General features: G+C 34.4%; 1 protein-coding gene across 1 annotated transcript in view; it reads right to left on the reverse strand.

The window, feature by feature from the left end:
- Positions 1 to 9,938, reverse strand: part of gnai2b (guanine nucleotide binding protein (G protein), alpha inhibiting activity polypeptide 2b) — a 92,163-nt gene extending 82,225 nt beyond the window's left edge. Inside the window, exon 1 of the mRNA XM_056460561.1 lies at positions 9,298 to 9,938. Within this exon, the coding sequence (XP_056316536.1) occupies positions 9,298 to 9,415 (118 nt within the window). The 5' untranslated portion in view covers positions 9,416 to 9,938. The remainder of the gene's footprint in view (positions 1 to 9,297) is intronic.
- Positions 9,939 to 13,047: the final 3,109 nt, after the last annotated feature.

Here is a 13,047-nt window from a genome sequence, read left to right on the forward strand (position 1 = left end):
TGGATGTTTCCCAGAGATGGGTTGCGGCTGAAAGGGCATCCGCTGCGTAAAACGAATGCTGGATAAGTTCATTACGGTTCATTCCACTGTGGCAACCCCAGATTAATAAAGGGACTAAGCCGAAAAGAAAATAAATGAATGAATAGATGTCACGATATGGGGGGGGGGGGGGGTCCTATGATGCAATTTTCATCTTTGTCAGATAAATTCATTTTATTCATTTCCATATTTTCTATTTATTTATGTATTCTTTTAAAGAAACCCAAAGTCAATGTTATAAATGTATGTGCTTCTTGATATAATCACATGCTCTATTTTTAATCAGTTGAATGGTTGGAATGTGCTAGTTGCAGGAGTATTGTGCTGACACAGTTGAGAATATGGTCAATAGGATTCTACCAAACGAGCTGTTTAGACCAGTGATTAAAGACAATGCTTCATCTGTTTGTATGAAATAAAACTGGCCTTGAAGAACTGCCCTTTGAGCAACCAAAATGGAACTTCTTGTGTTTCCTCTGTATTGTTTCCTTGCTGCAAGAACATTAAAATCTCTGAAAATGAGTCTTGGAATAATTTTTGATCCTGACAATCCACAATACTCCAGTTTTCAGTGCCAAATGATCCCTTCAGAATCCATATTATATGCTGATTTGGCACTCAAAAAAACAAACAAGCATTAAAACCAGTGTGCTGATTATTTTTGCAGAAACAGTCATAAATTATTGGAAATTTTCTGATGTACTTTAAGCAAAACTTTAAAATATTGAGATTTAATTCTAGCTACACTAAAATAATGATTCATTGGATTTACAAATTATTTTAAGGTAAGTGGTAGCAAACAATTTATATGGGCTGAATGTAAACAATCAAATGAAATGTAGTAATGTTACACACAATTTGTTTAAATTCAGCCCATATAAATAATTTGCAACCACTTACCTTAAAGTAGTAAATCCAATGAATCATTTTTTCAGGGTATGTCACTCAGCCTTAGTCTGCATTTACAGCATGTACCCTTGCAAATTGCTCTTCCTCTGGGGATTTACACACTCAGAGACGTGTAAAAAGGTCTAGCATAAAAGAGTCCAGAATAACCTCTTAAAATGTGTGTGTCTATGACGGTATCTTGAGCACATGAACCCTCCTGACATTCACTCGCCCTCATTCTGTGGCACACTTCCATTAGTTATGATGCGAGCGTCGCCGCTGGCGTTTCTCATCTCAAAAAAACCAAACTCGTCACTCTCATCCCCAAAGCTTTGTGTCTTTTAGTGTTTCCTTGAGGTTTTCAGCGAGCGAGCACACCTGAGACGTGCTGTTCAGGAGGAAGGAGTTGAAAAGTTTTGCATAAACAGTTTCTGCTGCTCTCTGACGTGACCTTGACTCTTCAGTGTTTGGGGATTCAACACTAGGCGTCCATGTTTCAGGAGGGTAAAAATAAAGCTAAAAAGAGTTTGACTCAAGGATATTCCTGGCATCGAAACGTCCCGCCAACTTCTTAAATTAAACCCGACTGATATGAGTCTGGCGTATTCAGCAGACGCGTGTCATAAACAGCAGAGATATGAGGTGGTGGCAAGGTCAAAAATGATCATTAAAAGTCTGAGATGAAGATTCCCAAGTAGATGTGGTTAATTTGAGGTGTTCGTTTGTAGACAGCAAGTTACATAGCCTGTAGCATATTCAATACACACTCACCGGCCACTTTATTAGGTACACCTGTACAACTGCTTAATGCAAATTTCTAATCAGCCAATCACATGACCGAAAAAGAGAAAATATCCAGTGAGTGGCAGTACTGTGGGCGCAAATGCCTTGTTGATGCCAGAGGTCAGAGGAGAATGGCCAGACTGGTTCAAGCTGATAGAAAGGAAACAGTAACTTAAATAACCACTCGATACAACCGAGGTATGTAGAAGAGCATCTCTGAATGCACAACACGTCCAACCTTGAGGCAGATGGGCTACAACAGCAGAAGACCACACTGGGTGACACTCCTGTCAGCTAAGAACAGGAAACTGAGGCTACAATTCACACAGGCTCACCAAAACTGGACAATAGAAGATTGTAAAAACATTGCCTGGTCTGATGAGTCTCGATTTCTGCTGCGGCATTCGAATGGTAGGGTCAGAATTTGGCGTCAACAACATGAAAGCATGGATCTATCCTGCCTTGTTTCAATGGTTCAGGCTGGTGGTGGTGGTGTTATGGTGTGGGGGATATTTTCTTGGGACACTTTGGGCTCATTAGTACCAATTGAGCATTGTGTCAACGTCACAGCCCACCTGAGTATCGTTGCTGCTCATGTCCATCACTTTATGACCACAGAGTACCCATCTTCTGATGACCATGTCATAAAGCCTAAATCATCTCAGACTGATTTCTTAAATATGACAATGAGTTCACTATACGCAAATGGCCTCCACAGTTACCAGATCTCAATCCAATAGAGCACTTTTGGGATGTGGTGGAATGGGAGATTCGCATCATGGATTCATGGATGTGCAGCCGACAAATCTGCAGCAACTGCGTGATGCTATCATGTCAATATGGAGCAAAATCTCTGAGGAATATTTCCAGTACCTTGTTGAATCTATGCCGGTACTAGTAAGGTGTTGGCGCTCACCTAATAAAGTGGCCAGTGAGTGTATTGCAATCCCACAATGCACAGTAAAAAGATTTTTGGTACTGACTATTGAACCACTGTGATGACAGACTTTGTCTGAGGGACTTCAGAATGACCTAAGTAACATTTCAGATGTTTTACAATGTGGTTCGTCCATTCTCACTGCGGATACATTCCCCCGTCTGCATTTCTGGACAGCGTGAAATACGTTCCAAGAGGTACAGGTTTTTTTGTAGTTCTTGTTTTCGTGAATCCACCAGAGGCTGCTTTATACGCTTTATCAGATTGCACATTTCTCAGATCTTACCCACCTTACACACACTTCTCTAAACCCAACCGACAGTGTTTTCAAAAGTAACTCATAAAAAGAAAAGCCCTTGTAGCAGCCTGATTTTTATTATTTTTTACCACATTTTCAGATTTTACCACATTCTCACCCTGTTAAATACTTGCTTATTTATTTTTTTGCCTTTTGTTTTTGTTTGACCTGCTTTCTGGAACCGTTCTTCACCAGACTCGAACCCCGTCGTCGCGGTCAACTCCTCTCTGTGTCTCAAGTCTGCCGACATGCGTGGCAAGTCACTGGGCAAACTGGGAAAAGCTGTCCACATGGAGGCAAGTGATCAGCTGGTTAGCTCGAAAAAAAAAAACAACTGAAGCCATCAGCGGCATCAAACCGCCTCATAGCATTCGTTTTAGAGATGTAAATGCAGCCATACGTACATCTGGCTACATAATTTGTGCTCTCCAGAAATGTATACATGGCTACGTTTTCACAACATGTCTGTGTTGGTTTTTTGGAACAACTTAATTGTTTTATGTTCAATGCACTCAAGTTTGCAAAAACAATTAGGTTAACTTAATTTGTGTTGGGACAGCATAAAGGTAACCCAGCATTTTTTACAGAGCAAGCGATTAGCCAAAATGAAAAAAGCTAGTCGGGAACAGAGCTATTGGATTCAATAGTTGTATTTTTCTACCATGATTGTTAATTGCTGCAGGTTTTCAACATTCTTCCTTTAGCGCTCAAAATAAAGGAGCTCAAAGAAACCACTTGAGGCTGAGTAAATGGAGAGTTAATATTCATTCTTGACTGAACTATCCCTTAAACTACCCCCCTGCACTGTAAAACATATGTTACTTAACAGATTAAGCATTTTATTATTCACAAGTGTTTTCTGTTTATTTACAATTGTAAATTGCATTATAGGAGATTTATCTCTGCTCTGTCGACTTTTGATGTTGAAAATTCAACTCTACAGTTCAACAAAGAGATTTTTATTGACATTTTAGTAGTTTGAGAATGCAATGTATAATAAATAATATAAAGAGAGAAATAAGTCTGTAAAATAAGAGAAAATGTACTGGCAGTTTATTACTAGGGCTTTGTACCATAATATACACAACACCAACCTGTACAATATATCACTTTAAACTATTAAAAAAACTCAATAAAAGTAAAATTTTCAACATTTAAAGCTTTTAGAGGAAAGACCAAGGTCCCATAATGCAATTCAAAACCATAAATAAGTGGAAAACAAACAAAAACCGGAATCACAAAATATACATATTTACACTTTTCCAAATTGTTGTCATTTATTTACAGGCAGATATTTTTAAAAAGCTGAACACGTTAAAGTCGCTGATGAAGAAAATAGTTTATCCTACTCAAGTTTTGTATATGTCTTTTCAAAATGTATGTGCTAATAATGCAATATTCCAAAACGTGAATAAACAGGTTGATGAAAACGCAGCTAACAGCTTCAATAGTATTGTTTTACTACCGTGACTGTCAGTTGCTGCCGATTTCCAACCTTCTTCAAAACATCTCCTTATCTCAAAGGAACCACTTGAGGCAGAGTAAACAGAGTTAATATTCATTTTTGACTGAACTATATCTTAAACTACCCCTGCACTGTAAAACATATCAGTTTCTGCATTTTGTTACTCACAAGTGTTTATTTATGGTTGTGAATTGCATTATGAGAGTTTTATCTCTGCTCTGTTCACTTTTGATGTTGAAAATTTCACCAGTGTGACTTTTATTGGCATTTTAGTAGTTTGAAATCATATAATGTATAAGAAATAATATATAGAGAGAAATAAGTCTGTAGAATAACAGAACACGTACTGGCAGTTTATTACAAGAGGTTTGTACCATAATATACAACACCAACCCAGACAATACATCACTTTAAACTATTAAAAATGTCAATAAAAGTGAATTTTTCAACATCAAAACTTTTTGGGGAAAGTTCAAGGTACCATAATGCAATTCAAAACCCTAAATAAGTGAAAAATAATTCACTAAATAGAGAAAACTGTCAATTTTGCAGATATTTTTACAGTGTGCGATGTTGAATAATGCAGCATGCGCTCTTTCTAGATTGTTGTTATTTATTTACGGGGAGATATTTTTAAAAAGCCGAACACAGTTTAAGTCGCTGAGGGAGAATCTGTGTCAGGCTAAGTTCATCCAGTTCTTTGATTAGCTCTTGTATTCCCCGGGCAGCTTCTTCTCCCAGCGCTGGATCTCTCTCCGCGGGGTAAAGTGTATTGTGGAGAGGCTGCCGTCCCACCTGTCCCCATGCTGTCAGAATCACAGCACATGCTGAGCCACTAACAGGACATGACAGAGAGGACACAGACGCTCCAGACGCGCCGCTGAGCTCTGAGGCCCGTGCATGCAGAATCAGGCCACAGACGAAGACACTAACTTTCAGAGATTAGGACAGTTTACACAATAGCCATGTAGCCAAGAATGAAGTAGTTTTTCTAATGCGTCTTTTAAAAAGTTTCACATATACAAGACAATGTTTTCAAAATGATCTGCCTTTACATATCTGGGAAAACGACCAGAAAAGCTGCATTACATATTCTAGGCCAGTATCTGGCACAAAACAGTATCCTAGGGAAGTGATGACGTGCCGTCTGCGGCTTAGCACTGTTGTGTGTGTAGAATTTGCCATGTGTAAGATGTGTCTCGCCTGTTGGATGTAATATAAAGTAAATCAACTGGTTACAGATAAAGCATTACACTATAAAAATAGCTGTGATTACAATGTAAACATCTTTAACCTAGGTGTGTGTGGTGTAATATATATATTTATATTTCTGTGTGGAGTTTGCATGTTCTCCCTGTGTTCGCGTGGGTTTCCTCCAGATGCTCCAGTTTCCAAAGTCCAAAAGACATGCACTATAAGAGAACTGAATAAACTAAATTGGCTATAGTGTATGCGTGCGAATGAATGAGAGAATATTGGTTTTCCCAGTGATGGGTTGCGGCTGGACGGCCATCTGATGCGTAAAACACATGCTGGATAAGTTGGCAGTTTATTCCGCTGTGGCAACCCCAGATTAACAAAAGGGACTAAGCCAAAACAAAACAAAATGAATGAATGAATGAATACATGGAAAAAAATTATATAAATTATTATTATAATTTTTTTTGTTTGTTTTTGTTTTTTTTAATTTTTGTGTTTTCAGTCATAAAAAATGTGTTGTCATGAAAGCAAAAGCATTAAAATTTTCCCATTTTTGACAAAACATTGCCATGTAAACGACCTGGGGATCTCATAATTTGTCTATGATGCTTAAAAAAAAAAAAAAAAAAAAAACTCAAGCTTATTTACATGCACCAAGTAAAAAAATAAATAAAAATAAAAAATAATCATATTATCATCTCACATACTTTTTCAAAAACTTGCTCAAGGTTTAGAAGGGTAATATATTTGATAATACTACAGCAAATAGGTCTGCTTTGCATGATGATGGTAGCCAGATCGTATTAAAAAGATGGCACAAAGTTCTGTACCTTGATTTTGACACATTTAAAAAAGATACAGTGCTATGGTCAAATGGATGTCTATTATTTTAATTATTAACATTACTATTATTTAAAATAAAGATAAGAGTGAACTTTTCTCAAAAAAAATACAGTGCAAGGCTATGCTAAAAACTGAATAGTTTCAATGAGTTACTGGATGGATGGATGGATGGATGGATGGATGGATGGATGGATGGATGGATGGACGGACACCATTGATCCACTGTATAACGCATACCACTCTGGACTAAATATTGTGGAAAGTCTCATGAGTAACAGCCACTGCACTCAAAAAAATAAAGCTTGCTGTTTGTTTAAACTACTTCAACAAAACAAGCTGAAACACAATTATTGAGTGTTTTTGGGTTTCAACTTAATTGTTTTATGTTCAATCCACTTAAATTTGTAAAAACTAATAAGTTAACTCAATTCCTTTATGTCGTCCCAACACAAAAATCAACATTTTTTACAGTGTGTGTACTCTAATCTACATCACTACCAAAAAGTCTAAATAAATGGCATTAGACAATAACTAATATTTAAACAGGTGCACATCTACGCAACATACATCCGGTAAAGAACCCCCATGCACTTTCCAAATCAAGCACGCTTTCATTTACCACCAGTGGACCTGACAAAATAAAAATGGATTGGTTACAGCAGGAGCACTCAGCTTTAATGAAGCATAATTGAATGGTGAAGTCTTTTGTTTGGAGCTGTACTTATCTGATTCTCACAGCAGGGTTACTGGAGAACCCGCACTACCTGCAGACTCTTGTTTATTTCAATCCTGGATGTCTTGCTAAAAATCAAACAGCATGCGCAAACCTTGCTTCATTAACATGTCAAAGTGTTACTGATGCGAGACAGCCATAAAACACGATAACCGAGATTATTTATGACACCAGCAGCATAACAGACAATGCAGTCTCCATAATTAAACATTAATAACTCTGCTTTTTTCCAACACAGCGGGGAGTAAAGCTAATGTAAGTATAGCTAGTGAAAGCGTTACATAATGCATTCGAGAACATTTGAGAACATCTGCAACTGACCTGAATAAAACAATGGCATGAAAACATCATTGATGAATAGATGGCATACGGTTAGATCTCCATGCAAATTTAAAACCTCTTATTTATATTTATTATAACGTATAACAGAGTAGATGGAGCACTGAGGTATCAGAATTGTGTTTTTTCACATATGCAAGTCATGAGCAACGCATCATTCCAGTATCAGAAATGAAATGAACATTTTGGGTGAATAAAATTGTGTCATTCAATAGTTAGCCACAACAACAACAAAAATTAATCCTGCATTAGTCTGCATGATCTCTGTATTTATGGATGGATGGATGAAGGAAATATTAGACGGATGAATGAATGGATGCATGAAAGAAATATTGGATGGATGGATAGATGGATAGATGGATGGATGAAGGAAATATTGGACAGACTGAGAAAAAATAGGACGGATGGATGAAGGAAATATTGGACAGATAAAGGAAATAGTGGAGGGATGGATGAAGGAAATATAGGATGGATGGATAGATGAAGGAAATATTGGATGGATGAAAGAAATATTGGACAGATAAAGGAAATATTGGAGGGATGGATGAAGGAAATATTGGACAGATGGAAGGAAATATTGGATGGACAGATGGATGAAGGAAATATTGGACAGATTGAGGGAAATATTGGACGGATGGATGGATGTAGGAAATATTGGACAGATGGAAGAAGGAAATAATGGCCAAATGGATGGATGGATCGACAAAAAGGTAATTGACAAAAGGGAAATTGAGAAAAGAAATAAAACTTATTTAATAAGGTTCCTAAAAAGTAGAGAACTCGAAATAAATTGCTGTTAAGATTAAAGATTTTGACAAATTACACACGATTTTGGATTTTTTAAATAATAATAATTTTAACATTAACCTTTATCACGGGCAAACTGACACTGATTACAGTACAATTTTTAAAAAATATTTCCATAAAAGCCCCAGTAACACTCCACAGTCTGTCCAATGAGTATTTTAAAGAATGTCCTACAAAAGGTTAAAAAGGATTCCACAAAAATAAAAACAAATAAAGTACAAAATCTAATTAAAACAATAAAATACACTGTGAAAAAATAAAATGTATTTCAGAGTCCCACACAGTACTTTCATATAGGAAGTACCCTGCTTTGAGTATCATGCAACTACACCACAATCTCAATGTTATCATCAACACACCAAGGTATTTTTTTTTCAACCATAGTACTAGCATGACAGAAACATTATACTTCCGTGGTACTTCAATGTGCTTCGGTGATTACATGTAAAAAAAAATTAATTAAATAAAAAACACCTTCTTGAGGCATTTCACGGTCTGTGTGAAATACAGACCCGATCCAGCTATGTGTAACCTAATTTTAGCCAAATAAACCAATTTTAATACAGCTTGTCATATGTATGATACTCCATCATGTAAGCAAAGTCAAATAGCGTTTGTAAGGTACACCTGCAAGCAATAACCATAATCTCACTTTCTCGGTGAACTAGGAAACAGTGTAACAACACCGCAGTATCTAAACGCTTCAAATATGATGTTTTTAACGTTACAAACACATAAACAACATCAAGCACTGCTGTATCAGCCGGATGCTGCTGTATCTGCAACACATCATAAGCTCACCCATAGCAAACAGATCCATCAGCTCTGTCTGAACGAGAAGCAAAGTACTGGCATGTTGTTTTTATATGGATGCGTGACGAATATCAAAGCTGCTGAAAATAACACACGCACAGTCTCACACACACACACACACACACACACACACACGACGTGCAGTGACTTACCGAGCAGGAGCAGCTTCACCTCCCTCGCCGCCTTCTCTCCATCCTCCCGCAGGTTTTTGTCGATCATCTTTGATCTCTCTGCGGCCGCCTTGTCCTCCGCGCTCACCGTGCAGCCCATGATGGAAGCGTGCGCGCGTCAAACTTCAAAGAAATCGTCCGTTCCGCCAAAGAACGCTAAACTATAAAGACGCGACAGACGAGCTGTAAAGTGTCACAATTGAAACGCTTTGATTACGATAATCCCCGGCCTGTTATTCTCCATCAATCAGAAATTGTTTAGAGAGGCGCGATTGAAAAGTTGCAGTTCAGTTTTCCATCAGATCAATCAATCAATCAATCACTTCCTTTAGCGCCTCCTTTCAGATCAGAGAGCAGCCGCGACGTCGGCGCTTTCATCTGCCGCGCACAGTTCCTGGATTCAAAATCATTTGCTGCCGTTAAATCTTTCTTCTCAACGCTAAATTGTATCCAAGCGGTGACAAACCGTGCCGTTTAAGAGCTCTGCTAATTTTTGTTTGTTTTTTGATTCAAGCGTCCTGCATATCGCTCCTCCTGCTGCAGGTAGAGTGTAGTAAATGAGAATATTCTGCGCGCTCTGCTCTGCTCTACTCGCACTGCTTTCTTCTGAGGAATAAACAGAGCAGAAGAATGTGAAAAAGCTGAAGCGTGCAGCGCCCACCCACTGATCGACAACTGCGCATGAATTGTGGGAAATGCAGTAGTTTTCGATTCTTTCTCAACCAACTAGTTATGGCTGGGGTGTTTGATTCATTTTAGCGAATCGGTTGGTCAAATGATTCACTGAAATGTTTAAAACGATTCACCGATTAACTTCTATGTAATATTGTATATCTAATATTATACTATATATACTATATATTATACTATATATATATATATATATATATATATATATATATATATATATATATATATATATATATATATAAGTAAATAAATAAATAAATAAATATAAATATATAAATAAAAAAATAAATAAATATAATATATATATATATATATATATATATATATATATATATATATATATATATATATATATATATATATAAATAAATAAATATTATATATATATATATATATGTATATATATATATATGTATATATATATATATATATATATATATATATATATATATATATATATATATATATATATATATATATATATATAAATATTATTAAACCGCCTTTGACATTTTTTTTCTCTTTCAAATATTTCCCGAATGATGTTTAACAGAGCAAGGAAATTTTCACAGTATGTCTGATAATATTTTTTCGTACGTTTTATTTCGGCTAGAATAAAAACAGTTTTTCATTTTTTAAAACCATTTTAAGGTCAAAATTTTTAGCCTCTTTACGCTATATTTGTTTTCGATAGTCTACAGAACAAATAATCTTTATATAATAACTTGCCTAATTACCCTAACCTGCCTAGTTAACCTTAAATGTCACTTTAAGCTGTATAAAAGTGTCTTGAAAAATATCAAGTCAAATATTATTTACTGTCATCATGGCAAAGATAAAATAAATCAGTTATTAGTTATGAGTTATTAAAACTATTATGTTTAGAAATGTGTTGAAAAAAAATCTTCTCTCCGTTAAACAGAAATTGGGGAAAAAAATAAACAGGGGGGCTAATAATTCAGGGGGGTTACAAATTCTGACTTCAACTGTACATATGTTAACTTAATATTACTTAATATTAAAATTAGAGCTGGGCCAAAATTATTAATCACATCCAAAATAAATGTTTGTTTTGACATAATATATGTGTGTGTGTGTGTGTGTGTGTGTGTGTGTGTGTTATATACAGTGCTCTGCATATATGAGAACAATTCGATTCAATTCATTATATACATTAGTTTAGTCAGTACTGAAGCCAAATCTTGAGCTAATCTAACAAAATAACTTACACAAATGGTTCAAAAATTAGGCCAAATGTATATGTTAGGGAACAATATTAAATAAACTTATCAAAAATAGCAAAAATCATAAGAAACAAAAAATAAATACAACTTTGTTGAAATGTTGTAGCTTTTTGCAATATTTTGCTTGAATTTAATTGTATTATCTTTCCATATCTAAAGATGTTCTGTGACTAAAATATAATATTAATAAATATGTTTAATAAATCTGTTTTGTTCAAATGCACCAATAAATATTACCCATGTTCACTTAGAAATGGATAAAAATATTCGTTTTCAAAATGGGGTGTACTCATCTGCTGAGCACTGTACATGTATTTATGTACATTTGATAGAAACAAAATATAAAAAAAATTAATTTGTTACATTGAAATTTAAATATATATATATATATATATAGCTAGATATAATTTGTATCATATACATACATATTTTATATCTAAATAAACATTTTCTCAAATATATGTATGCATGTGTGTAAATATATATACATGACATATATTGTGTCAAATCAAACTTTTATTTTGGATGCGATTGATCACGATTAATATTGGCCCAGCCCAACTTCTAAGTATATTTAAATTATATGTATAAATATATTATAAATAATTCAGTTTTTTAAATATTATCCGTTTAAATAAGAATGAAATATGCATACATATTTGACACACTTTTCTGTTACCTCATAAATGACATTTCAATTAAATTTACATGTAACAGAATTAATTTACATATAAGCTTTAATTCGTTCCTTTACATTTTATTTGTTTTTGCTTATAAAAATTAATGGTCTAGCAGTGTTAGCAAAAACACCATACACTCTAAGAAATGCTGGGTTATTTAAACCCAAACTGGGTAAAATATGGACAAACCCAAAGATTAGGTTACATTTGGTCCAATTATTTTAATTTGCTGAATTATTTAAACCCAAATTGGGTAAAATATAGATAAACCCAAAGATTGGGTTAAATTTGATCCGTTATTTTAATTTGCTGGGTTATTTAAACCCAAATTGGGCAAAATATGGATAAACCCAAGTATTGGGTTATATTTGGCCCTATTATTTTTATTTGCTGGGTTATTTAAAACCAAATTGTGTAAAATATGGACAAACCCAAAGATTAGGTTAAATTTGGTCCTATTAATTTAATGAAAAAAATTAACCCACCAGTTGGGTTAGTCCCATTGCACCCACAATTGGGTGAAAAAAAAAAAAAAAAAAAAAAAAATCGGTGTTCTGTCCATTTGTCCAACCTTGTCAAATTGTCCTACCTCCCATACCTCCCATGACGCAATATGCTACCCATCAGATTTTGCTACCAGTGTAAATTTTAAAGTGGAGTAGTGTAATATGAAGCTGTAATACCACCCTAACTCAATCCGTAACCTCAACCTCAGAACCATTATATATTATATATACATTATATATTATAAATATATTATATATATATATATATATATATATATATATATATATATATATATATATATATATATATATATATATATATATATATATACACACACACACATTATATATATATATATATATATATATATATATATATATATATATATATATATATATATATATATATATATATATATATACACACATTATATATTATATATTTATATATATATATACACATTATATATTATATATTTATATATATATATACACACATTATATATTATATATATATATCCGACCCCGGATAAATAAAGGGACTAAGCCGAAAAGAAAATGAATGAATATATACAAGTTAGATATTGCTTATCATTAAAGCAACACATTGGA

Source organism: Danio aesculapii, chromosome 6 (genome assembly GCF_903798145.1).
Source record: "Danio aesculapii chromosome 6, fDanAes4.1, whole genome shotgun sequence".
NCBI classification, from domain to species: Eukaryota; Metazoa; Chordata; class Actinopteri; order Cypriniformes; family Danionidae; genus Danio; species Danio aesculapii.